This window comes from Solanum verrucosum, unplaced genomic scaffold, assembly GCF_900185275.1.
Source record: "Solanum verrucosum unplaced genomic scaffold, falcon-dt-bn FXZP01000261.1, whole genome shotgun sequence".
NCBI classification, from domain to species: domain Eukaryota; kingdom Viridiplantae; phylum Streptophyta; class Magnoliopsida; order Solanales; family Solanaceae; genus Solanum; species Solanum verrucosum.
Window position 1 is genome coordinate 2,214,857 of NW_026019969.1, and position 15,806 is coordinate 2,230,662.

Sequence of the window (15,806 nt, forward strand, 5' to 3'; positions counted from 1 at the left end):
GAATTAACTTTGTAATTTTACCAATTAATAGAAATAAAATAATAATTTTACTATGCCAATTATTATTTTCTTAACAGATGTATCAAGTCTTGGAAGAGTAAATAGGAACATGGAGTATCAATTAGATTTATTAACTTAGCGGACTTGAAATGAGGTATCCAATGTGGTTAATGTTATTTTGCATAATTATAAAATTGGATAAATGTGGCATTAAATTAATTTGGCGATAAAAAGGAGCACGTCAGCCACATGACTGGTGGTATTAGTTGGCCAATCCAAGCCAGCGACGCGTGAATTGACTGACACCTCGACACGTATTAGCTAAATACATTACGTTGGAAATTATTTATTTAATAATGATACACAATAAACAATGCGCCAGCTCACTCACCTCTCTCCCACCGATCCTTCCTTTCTTTTGCCATATCTTTTTTGCTACTTTTTTTTCTTCGAATATTAAAAATCCGATTAAATTTGAATTACAGATATTAAAACTTATTTTGAAGTGGTGTTTCAATAATATTTTCTCTATATTCAGTAAGAGTGAAATAGTTTTATTATTGAGTCACAATCCATGTTGATATCTCTTTTTGTTTCAATACATGTGACTACTGATTAGGGATTGTTTTGTTCAAGGAATGAGGGATAATAATTTCGAGATAACATATTCGGATTTATTTAAATTCTGCATCTGATTAGGTACTAATTAATTTTTGAGATTATTCGTCTTTCCATTCATATTATTAAAATATGATAAATTATCTTATATATATGAACGAAACTAATTCTATATATATATCTCAATCCATGGATAATTTTATTGATCACATTCACATATACCAAACGACCCTTAACACTGTTTGGAGGGTTGTTACATATTGTTTCATAATGTATCATATTGTATTGTATTATTTTAAGGAACACAAAATTTGAATAGATTGTATCATTCTCCTTCGTTATGTAATGTCACACATCCATAATTTGAAGGAAAAACCTCAAAAATAGAGTGCATGGTAGAGCTACGTACTATGAAAAGATGGGATAAAATTAAAAGATGAAATAGCATTATTAAATAATAAATAAAGACAAAATGAGAAGAAAATATTAAGATAATGACAGGATCACACTAAATTAGTTGTTACATAAAATGGGTCTTTTCTTTGCTACCTAATGGTGAATTTAAACGATACAATATAATAAAAATTAAATTACATTCAAAATAAACATTATATTTAAACTAACTATACAATACAATACAATGTTTAATGTTTGTATTCAGTTTATATTGTGCAAGCCCTATAAGAGTTGGGTGAGTTGAACATTTGTTCATTGCTTAGTCCACATTTAATTTAATTCAAGAAATCTTTATGAGTTATTGTATCTAAATATTAGTCACTCCATTTCTACATTCTCAGAATAAATTTAACCATCCATTTGATACCAATTTGAACCAATACAAACTTAGCAAAAACCATGACATAATGAGAGGGAAAAATTAGTTGGACTTAATTGAGAATACATGTTTTGTCTTTGTTAATCTCACTATCATTATTATTATTATAGGTCCCAATTTGTTTTTTGGACATTTTTTTAGCTATATTAAAGATCCTCGTACCGAAAAAGAAATATAGGGAAAAATTAGTCAAGTTATATATGAGTGATGAATATGTTAAAAGAATTATTTTAAATAAATTAAAAGGCAAATAAGTACTATATAATATTATAAATCACAAGTTGGTTAATAATACGAATTCATTAATGAGTGAGTGGTCTTATTCGAACTAGGGTTCCCTTTATTCAGTGTTTGAAAAAAAAATGAATCTATTCAAAAAGCATTTAGGAGCTCCTTTTTTGATACAAGAGGGAAATAGAAGTTATTAGCTTAATAAAATACTCCACTGTACAAAACGCAGAAAAAATATTTAAAGTTATTTTTATTTTGTATAATATTAACTTAAAATGAACTTTAATTATATACGTGTTTTCAAGCACCATATTTCTTCACAGACAGAGGTATACAAATAAATAATAATAAAAAACCCAAAAGCAAAAAGAGAAAGAAACAAGTAAAAAGATATTACATAGATAAAAATATGTCAATTCTATAAATTATATATTAACCTCAATTAGGGGTGTGCAAAAACCGATTTAACCAATAAATCGAACTGAAAGAAACACTATTGATTTATTGATATTGGGTTATTGGACTAACGGTTTTGCAAAATTTTTTATTGGGTTATTGGTTCGGTTTCCGATTTTATAATTTTTGTTAATGGTTAAACCAATAACCCAATAAGACTATACTAAATTTACTAGTCTTATTGTTCATGGTTAAACGATTGTTACTTTCACACTTTTTGTTAATGGTTAAACGATTGTTACTTTCACACTTTTTCCTTTGAATGTGTTTAGTGTCTAAACTTGCAAGAAAAATGATTGTTACTTTTATGATTATTACTTTCATGTCAAATGCTGAAAAAATCATATGGTTTATTTGAAAATTTTCTTATCGTGTATATAATATATATGAGTATTTTCTTATTGGTTAAACTGAAAATCGAACCGTTAAGTACCATAAACCGATTAACCAAAAATCGATAAGAAATATGTTATTGGTTTGGTTATCGATTTGAAGTATTTACAAACCGAAAATCGATAAACCGAACCAATAACACCTAAAACCGAACCGAACCGAACCGAACCGATGCGCACCCCTAACCTCAACTGAACGTAAAATCTTACGCTTGTTCTAATTAATATTAATGTGTATAAATTGATGAGAAAATATATTTGATCTAATCTACGTAAATGAACACTTAAAAACACATATCTATTTTTCTCTCTAAAATATGAGTCGAAAGTGACTAATAAAATTACTTTATCATAATTTTTTATGATTAACTAAATACGTTATATATTTCAAATGTCGGCATGAAATATATTTACAAATTTAACTAGGGCGGAGCCACCCTTTTAACTACGAATTCAATAAAATTGAATTGTTCTGATTCAAATCTTATATTTGTATTAAACCATTTCTTCAATAGATATAAATAATTATAATTTAAAATTCATAAACTAAAAATATTAGTACCCGACTTAAGAGTTTGAACTCATGCTTCCTTTTCAAATTTGGGTTGAGAGGCCACGTATGATATAACAGAACCCGTATATAGACGATTCAGGTATACCGCATATATAGTAAATATATAAAAAGGATAAGGGTCTGAAAAATATCTCAATTTTGGTCGAATTTACTATTGCGATACTAAACTTTCATAAGGACCTATTACCTCCCTAGACTATTTAATACCGTATTTTAAACATATATATTTGTCCATGTGGACATAAAAAAATAATGTAAAATTATAAATAGTAATGTGTTTACGTGGACACATATATACCTTTAAAATACACTATTAAATAGTTCAGGGGGTAAAAAGTACGGTATTAAATAGTCTAGAGAGGTAATAGGTCTCATAAAAGTTTAATATCGCAACAACAAATCCGATTAAAGTAAGGGTATTTTTCAGACTCTTATTCCTATATAAAATATGTATATAAGCTTTATTTAAAGTACGGACACGTGTTGAGTGACGTGGAATGTTGCCTTGGCGCTCCTCCTCTTTCTTCCCCCTTTCTGTTTCTCTCTCTACTATCTTTTGCTCACGCCACACGCCCTTTCTCTCCTTTTTTTTTTCAAGTTCCTTTTAGAGAGAGAAAGCATACACAAAGAATGCACAAACACTGAAACTTTTCACTACTAAAATTCGCCTTCTCTTCTACAGTTTTAAGGTATGTCAAATTTCTCTTTCTCACAAGTTTTTTTTTTTTTTTAGTTGAATAGAGTTTGATCTCTGTAATTCTCCTGAATTTTCTGTGCCGTATCTTTTGACACTTGTTAATTTTCGGGTACATAAGAAAAAGTTGAGTTGAGATATACTTGTAACTGGAAAACTGGGAGGAGAAGGAAAAAGAGTGACAGAGTGTAGCTGTGTGAAATTAAGAGTTTTAAGAGAATGTTATTGAATTTAGAGTAGTTATGGGGGAATATTGAATTTCGAAACGTAATTTGGTATTTCACCTACTTTTTTATTTGATGGTTACTGGGTGTGATTTGGGTGGTCTGACGGGGATAAATCTGTCATTAAATCATAAATTTTCTTGTAGATTCAAACTTTTGTCATGCTTGCGTCTTTACTCGGTTTCCTAGGTGGGAACTGCGAAGTTACTAATGTGCCCCTTACCTTTCTTCTTGCTCCTTGGGTTATGGGATGTATGTGAACTTAGCAATATAATGAGTATCCTGCTCTATTGTGGTATTGAGCAGAGATTATGGGGTGTAGATCCTGTTTGGAGTTTGAAAGCAAGTTAATTTACCAAGAAATTTACTTCTTTTTTGCCTGTTATTTCAATCCTTGCCTTGTGCTTTTGCCTGGCTCTGGGATGAGGCCTTATGCTACATGGAGGAAATCATCTAAGGGTATTGAGAGGTTAGAATTATATCTTTGGTTGGGGGAGAGAGAGTGGCCTTTGGATATAAACATGATAAAGATTTCACCTTTTCTTTTGTCCGATGATGATTTCACTTTCCATTACCACAAGTTATGTGGCCAATCAAGAGGGATTAAGTGGAACAGACGGATCTGGCTAACATTGAACTTGGTAAAATGAAATGGATTTATAATAGGAGAAAAGAAAGTCAGAGGTATTTACAGTAATGGCTATATAAGCTACTACATCAAGAAGAGGCTTAAGTTATCAATATTTTTTTACTATCTACTAGTGTGGTTTAACATGTTGTAGCTTATCCTTTCCTTGTTCAGCCAGTGGGTGGTATAAACAATTATTTGTAGTTAGTTTTGAAGTCAATGAACTTTACGCTATCACGTGTATACGAATTAATCCTGCATATAATTTCAAGCTCGGATGAACTCAGGAACACCAGTTGACAGATGAGTAAGGTGTTAAAAGTATTAATTATGGGCAACAACATCAATACATACATAATTTGCGAATGGTGTTTGGTGAGGTAAAAATAGTTGAAATTTAAATGGCCGAGTGGGAAAACTATAAATAACGTGTTTAATCTCCAATAAGACTAATTTCACAAGATAACATGCACGGTAATAGTTGGTTGGATTTTAGGTTCCGGAATCCGGAGGACAAATTTTCTCATAGTCTTGTCAATTTAGGCCTATGATAACAAAGTCAGCTAATTTCACAGGATATCTTGTACTGCTGCTTATTTAAACTTTTTACTTCTCGTTTTTCGTGGGAGAGGCAGGGAGCTAGTCTCTTTTTCTTATCTTTACTTTATTTAGTAGTCTCACCTAGTATATTTGCATATGATCTTATCCTTCCTTTTTACTATTATATGTTACCTAGTTTGCTTTGTTTATCTTGTTATTCTGCTATCAATATTTCCCTTTCCACCCTGCTTTGATTACACTTCTTTTGGGCCGAGGGTCTTTCGGAAACAACCTCTCTACCCCACAAAAGGCAGTGGTAAGATCTGCATACATTCTAGCCTCCCAAACCCCATTGGGTATGTTTTGTTGTTGTGGTGGTCATAGAAAGCCATCTCTGTTACCTCACATGGAATGGGATAAGATCACATGTGAAGACTGATCTGCAATAAAATATAGTAACTAGTATGCCAGCAGGCAATAAGTTCCGTCCAGTCTCCAGATGTGTGTTTCACGGCATAAGTACTCAAGTCTGTCAATCTTAAAAAATTCATGCCAGTGTCTGTTGCTATACTGGTTTCTGATGGTGATGCTATGAATATATTTGCTATGTTGGGCTCTGTCTAATATATTATATTTTCTTTTTACTGTTATAACTTGCAATGGATTAGAGAAAATTTGGAGAATCATATGTTTTCCCAGTATTCTAGCCTACATTCTCTATACCTTAATATATTTTTGAATAAAGTATGTTTTTGAATAGAGTATGGATTACTGTGTGGTCTGTGTATGATGTGACATTCTGTTTCTCTCTCTTTGACAGGGTTGCTTTTCTGTACTTAATTGGGACAACACTCTTATCAATGACTACAAAAGGAAATTCTGATTGCACCTCTAATTTAGTACGACATCTAATTGGTTCCTTATACATGGGAAACAGTGAGGATGGGAAATCCTGTAAGCTTGAGAAACCATCCTCGCCTGCACCAGTAAGCAAATTTGATTATGATTATTGGTTTAGTGCCTGTGAGTCATTTGACTTTCTTGACCCGTGATTGATACGGTCTTTGGCTCCATATGAATCAGTTTAGCCTAGATTTGTGCATATACATGATATATACTCTTCTATTCCTTTTATATGTTGTGAACTGTTTTAGAATTTCATCTCTGACTAGTCGGTTTTTAATCACATTGACAGGACCAGAGCAATCTCCATGTCTATCCGGATTGGGCAGCCATGCAGGTTAATAACTAAATAGTTTAATATTGAAAGTTGTAATGTTTTATGAATTATCGTAAGCGTTTAACTAGTTAATGTTTCAGGCATATTATGGTCCTCGAGTAGCTGTACCTGCATATTTCAATTCAGCAGTTGCACCTGGTCATACCCCCCACCCTTATATGTGGGGGCCACAGGTATTTTCCTGGCAGAAATGTTTCTGTTTTTGTTGTTGAACCATACTAATTGCTTTGCAAGGTAACTTATCCTCGGACTTCAAGTGCTTCATGACTAAATATGGTCCTTTACTCCCACAGCCTATGGTACCACCTTATGGTGCCCCTTATGCAGCAATATATGCTCATGGTGGGGTTTATGCACATCCTGGAGTTCCAATTGTGAGTTTGCTTTCCCAGAGTTCTATTTCTATCTTATATTAAATGTCACAAATGCTCCTTGATTTCTATTATTTTTGGCGAAGTTCTTTAACCTGGAATTTGTGATCAGGGCACTGGTGGAACGATAGTTAGAGCGCTGATATGTGTCAATGTTGCTGAACTTGACACTTAGATATGATATCAGATTTTGTTTAGACTTCAGGGCATTGACTAGCTACTTGGATGGATTGATTTCTTGTATGAACTGCAGACAAGTAACTTGTAGGACAAACTAAACAGTTTTAACAGTTGTATAACTAACTGATTCAGGAATTACCCTTGAAATTAAATAATAATCTTGTCAAGTATCTGCGTCATTATAAGCACACTAATCTTTTGGAATGGAAGTTGAGGTATTTTCTATGTCCCTTAAGATGATGATGCCAATAGGATCTCGTTTTGGTTGTGTTAGTCAGCTGAAAATTAACACATTGGGAATATGACTTCGTGTTCATCATTTATTGAAGTTTTTGTATAACCATTTGAACTACCTTTACTTGTTTCCTTTGTCTTTGGGGAAAATGGGATTTTTTTGGGTCGACTCCTTTAAGTGTTACATTTGTACCTAAGATTACTTCTTTTTTGACAATGCATGTATTCAGCATATGACTGCATATCTGCATAATGTTACACTATTGACAATGTATTGGCTCTCTTACTGATTGTATTTTTGTTTTGTTTTATTTTTTAAAAATAATTTCAGGGATCTCATCCTCCAGGTCATGTGATTGCGACATCTCCTGTTGTCAGCCAAGCCATGGTATGTATGCCAGTTTGTTCTTAAAGCCTTTCAGTATATATGAACTTATTTGTTTCCAGAATGGCGTTACGCTGTTGCTGTTAGTCACTGTATGACTCAGGAATTCAATAAAGGCTAAATCACTCTACATTGTGTAGGATGGTGCTTCTTTGAGTTTAGATGCGTCTGCCAAGTCCTTGGGAAATTCTGATCGAGGCTTGATGACTAAACTGAAGGAATTTGAGGGCCTGGCAATGTCACTTGGAAATGGTAGCACTGACAATGTTGAGGGTGGAACAGACAATGGACATTCTCAAAGGTCTGTTAGTTATCATTAGTATTAAAGATCATTTGTGTCACGCGAAAGGAAATCAAAGATCATTTTCTATTGCAAAAAAAAGTTAAAAGGTCTTGTTCAGTTATTTCAGTGCAATGCTCGACTTTCACAGAATCTGATTATTTTTCAATTCTGGTCTGCATTATGGACAATATTTTGTAATTTTTCTTCTTGAACAAGTTAAACCAACTTTCTGTTTTCGTGTTGTGTCCAGTGGGGAAACTGAAGGTTCAACTGATGGAAGTGACACAAATGGAGCTGGGGTTTGTTCTTTTCTGATGATAAATCTATGCATCTCAATTTAGTAGATTCATTTGCATCGAATGGAAGCAGTGGATACTGATATTCTTCTTCTTGTATTCTAGGTCAGTGAGAGAAGTAAGAAAAGGAGCTGTGAGACAACTCCTGATAACTGTAAGAGTTTAATCTTTCTCAGTTCTTTATTCAATTGACAGTGTAGAAGAGAGAAGAAATAGTGAAAGAACTCTGCATCAGGCTGAAATTTCTTTCCAATTTCCAATTGTTTCATACTTGAGTATTTTATGGAGGCTTTTGACTATTTCCGTATGCATCAAGCAAAGAAAGTACTTATCTAGTCACGTGACATTGCAGAATGACATAGGGCATTCTTGATTAAAGGTTTGTAGCTTTGATGAATTCAGCGTTTAACCTCTAAAAGAAATGTCTGGGAAGTGATGTTGATCAAACTTCTGGACCTTTTTCTTCTTGATATTTTCACCTACTTCTGGTTTTAGCGTGTATTTGTTATGTTGGGGGACTTATTGTGTATTCATCAACATTATTTTCCACATTGCGCTATAGATATTAAACCTTTTTTTTATAACTGTTATCTTTTCTGGATTTATATACAAAGTAATTTGCTTGATTTCATTTTCTGATCTGTCAGTTCTTCGATTTTAAACAGCTGGTGATGATAAGAGTCACTCACGAAGATGTCAACCTTCTGGGGAAGTAAATGATGATGGTGAGAAGGCAATTGTTATTGCAGCGAAAATGACGGGAACAGTACTTTCTCCTTGCATGACAACTTTGGAAATGAGAAATCCTGCCAGTGCACATATGAAATCTAGCCCAACTAATGGTTCACCACTCAGCCCTGCACTGCCTAATGAAACCTGGTTACAGGTATATAGCACAAGTACCAGGTGAAATTTTATTTATTTATTTTTTCACAGCGACCTCCACATGTCTGTATGATTCTTCCTGAATTTTCTAAGAATGTTTTTCCCGTCTGAATCTAATTCCTACCATATGTAACTATGTTCAGAATGAGCGTGAGCTGAAGCGGGAGAAAAGGAAACAGTCTAATCGGGAATCTGCAAGGCGATCGAGATTGAGAAAACAGGTAAGAGGGTAGTGTGCATACGGCATATAGAAGCAATGGTTATTGATACATTTATGTAGCCGATGTTTTAAGTATGGCTAACTACCATTCTAATCTCTAAACTGTTCCTTATTTCTCTCTCCCTTCAGGCTGAAGCTGAAGAATTGTTAATACGAGTTCAGGCTTTAACAGGAGAGAACTTGACACTCAGATCCGAGATTAACAAATTAATGGAGAACTCGGAGAAACTGAAGCTAGACAATGCTGCTTTAATGGTATAAGCTTGTCCCATTTCAGATTCTCTTGGCAGTTTCTTTTACCAATTGTTGAATCATTACCCTATAGGTTGTGTTTGGAATGTTAATCCTTGTTTGGGTTGCACAGGAGAGAGTGAAAAATGAAGAGCTAGGACAGACAGAAGAAGTGAGTTTAGGTAAGATTGATGATAAGAGACTGCAACCTGTAGGCACAGTAAACCTGCTAGCAAGAGTGAACAACTCAGGTTCCTCGGATACAACAAACGAGGAGGGTGAAGTTTATGAGAACAACAGCTCTGGAGCAAAGCTTCATCAACTACTTGATACCAGCCCCAGAAGTGATGCAGTAGCAGCTGGGTGATGAAGGAAGGGTACAACCCTTACTTTAATTTGAGATGTTAAAATTTAATCTGATTGTGTAATTTTGGCGTAATTTTAAGTCCAAAATTACTGCTAACTACGGGAGAGGAACAGCTGAATAGGATTACGGAAGTTACAAGATTTCTACCTAATTGTAGTTTACAGGTCAGTAGAACCGATGTGTGCTCTTTTTCTCATTTCTGAGTTGAATGTGGCTATAATAGCGTATGTAAAGTTTAATGTTCGACACTTGACTATGGAACCGAAATGTTTTGGTTTGGACGATGAAAGTGAGCTTCATATTTGATAAATAAATGTAGTATGTTTATGATGTTACTGGTTCCTTAGTTGGACAAACTATTCTTCTTCTCTAACCATCAATAACTAGAAGATTGTAACACTCTTTTATCTTGCTTAGTATATAATACTATAATGTTAATTCCAATTACCCCCTTCTTTTTATCTTCATAATGTAAAGTACAGTAATTTGGAATAGGGAGGTGCATTTGCAAAGAGGATGAAGGACTTTGTTCAGAGAATAAATGTGTTGTACTATGATTACAAATTACGATATTAAAATAATTTAGAGAACATGTATGACAAGTCTATGTACTCTGTGAACATGACAGATCTAAACAATTATTTCTTATTTTAGCTAAGACTAGATGAGGAGTGTGTATGTATATTTTATGGGCCAAAGTTAGAGAAGCACATGGTAAACTATAAAACACTCCCATGCATGCACCAATTATTTAAAAATATTGGCTTCCATACCTTTTCCAACTTCTTAATTTTATTACTATGATTTTGACCTTATTATATATGACAATGATAGATTATATTCTTTCTATGTGATTAATTAATTAACCAATCAAATATTGACTGAGACGTCAATCTGTCCCCACGTATAGATGATTCATGTCAAGCCACATATATATGATTGACCAAAAAACTGTTGAACAATCACAAGGATCTAATGTGAGTGTAATATTAGCCATTGAAACTTTAATCCGAATTAGTTGATATTTGCTTATATGGTCTTTTGTAATTAGGGTCGGAGTTAAGGGTTCATTCGAATTCTCTTAGCTGAATTTATATTCAATTCACTTACAAGAATCCACTTTACTATCATCCATTTTATTTTGAATGAACACAAAAAAGATATAATAACAAAAAAAATGAATTTTCTTAGGATGAAAATGTGAATTTGAATAATAATATATGGGAGAACTTTATACGTACAAACTAGCCAAAAAATGTATATATATATTAATTGGCTAAGTCTTTTTTATTCCCAACGATTAGTTTTTTCTTTTTAAGAGAAAGAATTAGCTAGTGGTAAATCGTTCAAAGCTTATCAACTTACTAAATAAGAAAAACTATGATTTAAATGGATAAACGACCATTTGACCTGCGTTTGTTAAATTGGACAAGTTGATATATATATATATATATATATAAAAAAAAATCTCTTGACTTCGTGAGTTCATGTACTTATTTATTTATATTTTAATTTTTGAGTGAAAATTCTACTTTTGCCATTGTTCGTAACCATCATGCATATTGTCCTCTTTTTTTTTTTGGTTTCCCACCCTGTGTTCAGAACCCACATTGGAGCTCCGACTAAATTCGGATCGCGCTCTGCAGGGCACATTCGGGGGTGGCGCTCCCAACATGATTTTCTCCATACTCAGGGCTTGAACTCAAACCTCTGATTAAGGGTGAAGCACTCCCACCAGTGCACCACAACCCATGTTGGTATGCATATTGTCCCCTATGAGTTGTTTTCTTTTCCTTTGGAATTAAAATGCCATTACAACCACATGAATAGGAAAGAATATCCACAAGCTTCAATTTGTCATTTGAAAAAATATTTTCGTAGCAAGTGATATAAGTATATTAGCATATTGTAATAGGAAAATCCGAAAAAATGATTGAAACTTTATTTCCTAGTCATAATCCAACGTGTTGTGTGTCAAACATCATGTGTTGTGTATGTGTGTTTTGAGACGTAAGAATTGAAAACTGAAGTTGTGAGTCATTCATAGCGCCAAATGAAAATTTGCTACCTGTATTTATGAGCGCAGCTATTCTCTTTGACGTTGAGGATTCAATTATTGCATCGTTTCGTTTGATTCATATACTAGTTATTAATTATTTATTATGCGTGATTGATCGATAATGAGAAGAGTGCTATGCATTGAGTAATAAAGAGAATACTCATATTACACGTGAATTACTTGAAAATGACATTCTATATCGCATTACTCGCACGCATAAAATAATTCATAAATACCCAATTACCGAATTAATGAGATTTCTTAAAATAATAATTCACCTATTATTAATTACTATCACTAATCAATCAAGCATTATGTCCATAAGTTATACATATATATGTCATTATTTTTATACAACCAACTAGATATGTATTGTATTGTGTTATGTCAAAATCATTTTAGAAATTAGTTATTTAATTACTACCACCAATCAATCAAACACTATCATAGTTGAACATCTTTTGAGTTAAAAATCAAAGTTGAATGAATTTGTGTGAAAAAGTTCATAGAGTAACTTTTGAGTTGAAAAAACAAAATTGAGTGACTTTTTATGAAAAACTTTTATTGTTAAGTGACAGTCAGAGATATTATCTCATTATTTCAATATCACCAATTAATTGCGAGACCTTTGTCAATAATTAATACCCCAGATTTTGGATCGAGTATTTTTACGTTATTTTATTATATAGACCATTGATAAAAACAAGATCTGTCTAAGTTAAGACGATATTTGAAAAAAATAATCATTCAATGTCCAACCACAAATTAAAGTCAAATTATGAATTATTCAATAGGTACACCGTACACTGTCATATGTCTAGTAATAATATAGAGTATTATTACTTAGCTAATTTAAAGTCAAACTTTATGTATATACACTATATAAAAACATATTTTTTAAAGTTTATATCTATCTTGAACATGGCACAAATCTAAAGAAGTACTATTTCTTTTTTTGATGAGGAAACAATAATGTCTGATATTTGATGGGCAAAAGTTGGAGAAGCACATGAGACTCTCATGCACAAGACAACGCACCATATTTTTCAATAAAAAAGATTGCTTCATAAATATGCTTGTCTCTATGTCTTTGTGATGATTTCCACCTTCTTTTTTTTATAAAAAATAGGTTGTTTGCGATAATCTGTGCGTATCTTAATTAATTTTATTAAATACTTAGTAATATTTCTTATAAGCACGTCGTATGTATCAATAATAGCAAAACAAAGATTTTTACCAAGGAATCACATCAAAATATAAAAAAATCAAAGAAATTTAACGTATAGTATGAAAGATCTATATATTATTATTTTACAAAACAAGCTTTATTATTAAATATTGAATAACTCTATTTATATAATTATAATATATTTTTTCTTGCTTATGTCAAAAATTAAAATTTACAACCTCACGATTTTCTAACCGATCATTTTTTATTGATTAATATGTAACACCTACATATGATGTTGATGCCCATGAAATTCGAACTTCATTTACTATGATTTTGACTTGCATAAGACAGATGGATAATATTCTTTTTGCTATAATTGATCAATCATTTAATTGAGTCTTGGTTGTATATGAACTTACGTATCTATTTCGCTTTATTCACATGCATACACTACATATTCATGCATGTACTATTACAAAATTTCTCTTATATTTATCTTTATGTGATGATATAGATGTGGTCACATCAACGACTGGTGTTTGGTATGATCGAAGATATTTTTCGTGATTTATTTTAAAAATTAAGTAATTTTCTCACATTTTTTCATACAATGTTTAATATGTGAGTAACAAAAATTGTCTTAAACATATTTATATATAATATTGATAAAATATGATTGTGGAGTGTAGGGCCGTCTTAATCCCTAGGCCACTAAAGTCATCGCTTGAGGTTTCATATATTTTGGGGCCCTCATTTTTTTAAAACAATTACTTATATATGTTATTTTTTAAAAAAAATTATATGTACTATGAGTGTTAATTTCGTAAGAAACAATTTGATGAAAATATGGATAGCGAAATCACAAAGTCCCTTGAAGAATCTTTTAGAGTTAATTGCTTTATATATGTAGAGTAGATCAAACTATTTTTTCACTTCAAAATAGATTTGAACCAATTGAAGCATATGAAAATATTTTTGATTTCTTATTTAGTGGTAAAATATTGAGATCACTACATGATCTCATAAAAAAAAATATTGTCTTAACCTTAACTTTCTTTAACACGTATCATATATTTTGGGGCCCTCATTTTTTTAAAACAATTACTTATATATGTTATTTTTTAAAAAAAAATTATATGTACTATGAGTGTTAATTTATTAAGAAACAATTTGATGAAAATATGGATAGCGAAATCACAAAGTCCCTTGAAGAATCTTTTAGAGTTAATTGCTTTATATATGTAGAGTAGATCAAACTATTTTTTCACTTCAAAATAGATTTGAACCAATTGAAGCATATGAAAATATTTTTGATTTCTTATTTAGTGGTAAAATATTGAGATCACTACATGATCTCATAAAAAAAAATATTGTCTTAACCTTAACTTTCTTTAACACGTAATAGTTATTCTGATATTGATGATCTTGATTAATTTTTTGAATTAAAAGTGTTAAGGGAAACAATACAATTAGAAGATAATGATCTAATGAAAATCTCCATTCTAATAAAAAGACTTGATTCTTTTCCAAATACACATATTGCTTATAGAATAATGTTAACAGTTCTTGTAACCATTGCCTCAGTCGAAAGAAGTTTTTTCTAAATAAAAAAATGATTAAATCTTCTTTAAGATCAACAATATAATGTTCAAGAGAGATTGAATGAATTAGCTATATTATCATTTGAAAAGAAATTATTAAAACAAATTGATTATAAAATAGTACCTAATGACTTCGCATCTAAAATAGCTAGAAAAGTAGATTTTAAATCAAAGTATATATGATGAAAAAAATTAAATATTAGGGCCCCTCTCTTAAGTTTCATTTGAGGTCCTCAATGTTGTTTAGTCGGCCCTGATGGAGTGGGGTGGTCAAGGAGGCCATGGAACTTAGAAAGAGATAATGAATTTGAAGTGTCACTTATGAAACTTGTTTTTTCTATTTCTGTAATTATTTTCCTTATTTGTAAGAAGTATGTTCTCCTAAAGAAAAGTTATTATTCAAAATATTTTGATCAACCAAATATAAAAATTTTAAAAATATTTTCATCTGTACCAAGCACGTCCTAAAGGGTCGTTTGATAGTTAATTAGAAGGATACATGTATTAAATCATACACAAATAATATTATGTGTAGATGGAATGACTAATACATAAATAATAAAATCCTATGTAACTAATTTAAGTATAAAATAATATATAAATTTCTCCATAATTAATTTTTATATACATCACTAATGCATGTCATAACATTAAAATCTAATCAAAATATCAAATAACCCTTCATTTGAAAGTAAAAGTTGTGTTTGTATGTATGTTGGATGTGTTGTCTCAAAAGGGAATGTCCATCATTGATGTGTAAAAAAACTTTTTGTAAAAATATTATTATTTACATCTACGTATTATGTAAATTAGTTTGCTTGTTTTAATGCAATCAAACAATTTATTACTAAAAAAGTTAACTTACCATCGAAAAAACACCTCTCTATATATACACCCTATTTTGATCAACACAAATCTATATCTTTTTTTCTCTTATCTTTTCTTTGTCTTATCTAAAAAATAAATTATTATTTTTTCACAACACCTTAAACTAAATTTTATCTAACTATTCTAAATATTAAAAACCGTTCATGTACCAAATCATTTTCAAAGATATATATTAAAATATTACTCCCTCCGTTTAAAAAAAG

General features: G+C 31.4%; 1 protein-coding gene across 2 annotated transcripts; it reads left to right on the forward strand.

The window, feature by feature from the left end:
• The first annotated feature begins 3,688 nt into the window (after nt 1-3,688).
• LOC125816136 (transcriptional activator TAF-1-like) lies at nt 3,689-10,005 on the forward strand. 2 transcript variants are annotated; one of them, XM_049495727.1, is made up of 13 exons: nt 3,689-3,795; nt 6,013-6,178; nt 6,388-6,432; nt 6,513-6,605; nt 6,726-6,806; nt 7,549-7,605; nt 7,743-7,903; nt 8,136-8,184; nt 8,287-8,335; nt 8,847-9,067; nt 9,210-9,287; nt 9,416-9,541; nt 9,651-10,005. In XM_049495727.1, exons 2-13 carry the CDS (start codon nt 6,053-6,055, stop codon nt 9,882-9,884), a joined length of 1,320 nt encoding a protein of 439 aa, XP_049351684.1. In that variant the 5' UTR covers nt 3,689-3,795; nt 6,013-6,052; the 3' UTR covers nt 9,885-10,005. The 2 variants fall into 2 exon arrangements, with proteins under 2 accessions (XP_049351684.1, XP_049351683.1); XM_049495726.1 differs by lacking the exon at nt 3,689-3,795 and adding an exon at nt 4,309-4,493.
• The last annotated feature ends 5,801 nt before the right edge of the window (nt 10,006-15,806 follow it).

Excerpts from the sequence above, each read along its gene's own strand:
- LOC125816136 (XM_049495726.1), top strand. The coding sequence starts at position 4,336 with ATGGGGTGTAGATCCTGTTTGGAGTTTGAAAGCAAGTTAATTTACCAA. Across the intron at positions 6,179-6,387 it reads AACCATCCTCGCCTGCACCA|GACCAGAGCAATCTCCATGT; the intron begins GTAAGCAAATTT and ends TCACATTGACAG. Across the intron at positions 6,433-6,512 it reads CGGATTGGGCAGCCATGCAG|GCATATTATGGTCCTCGAGT; the intron begins GTTAATAACTAA and ends TTAATGTTTCAG.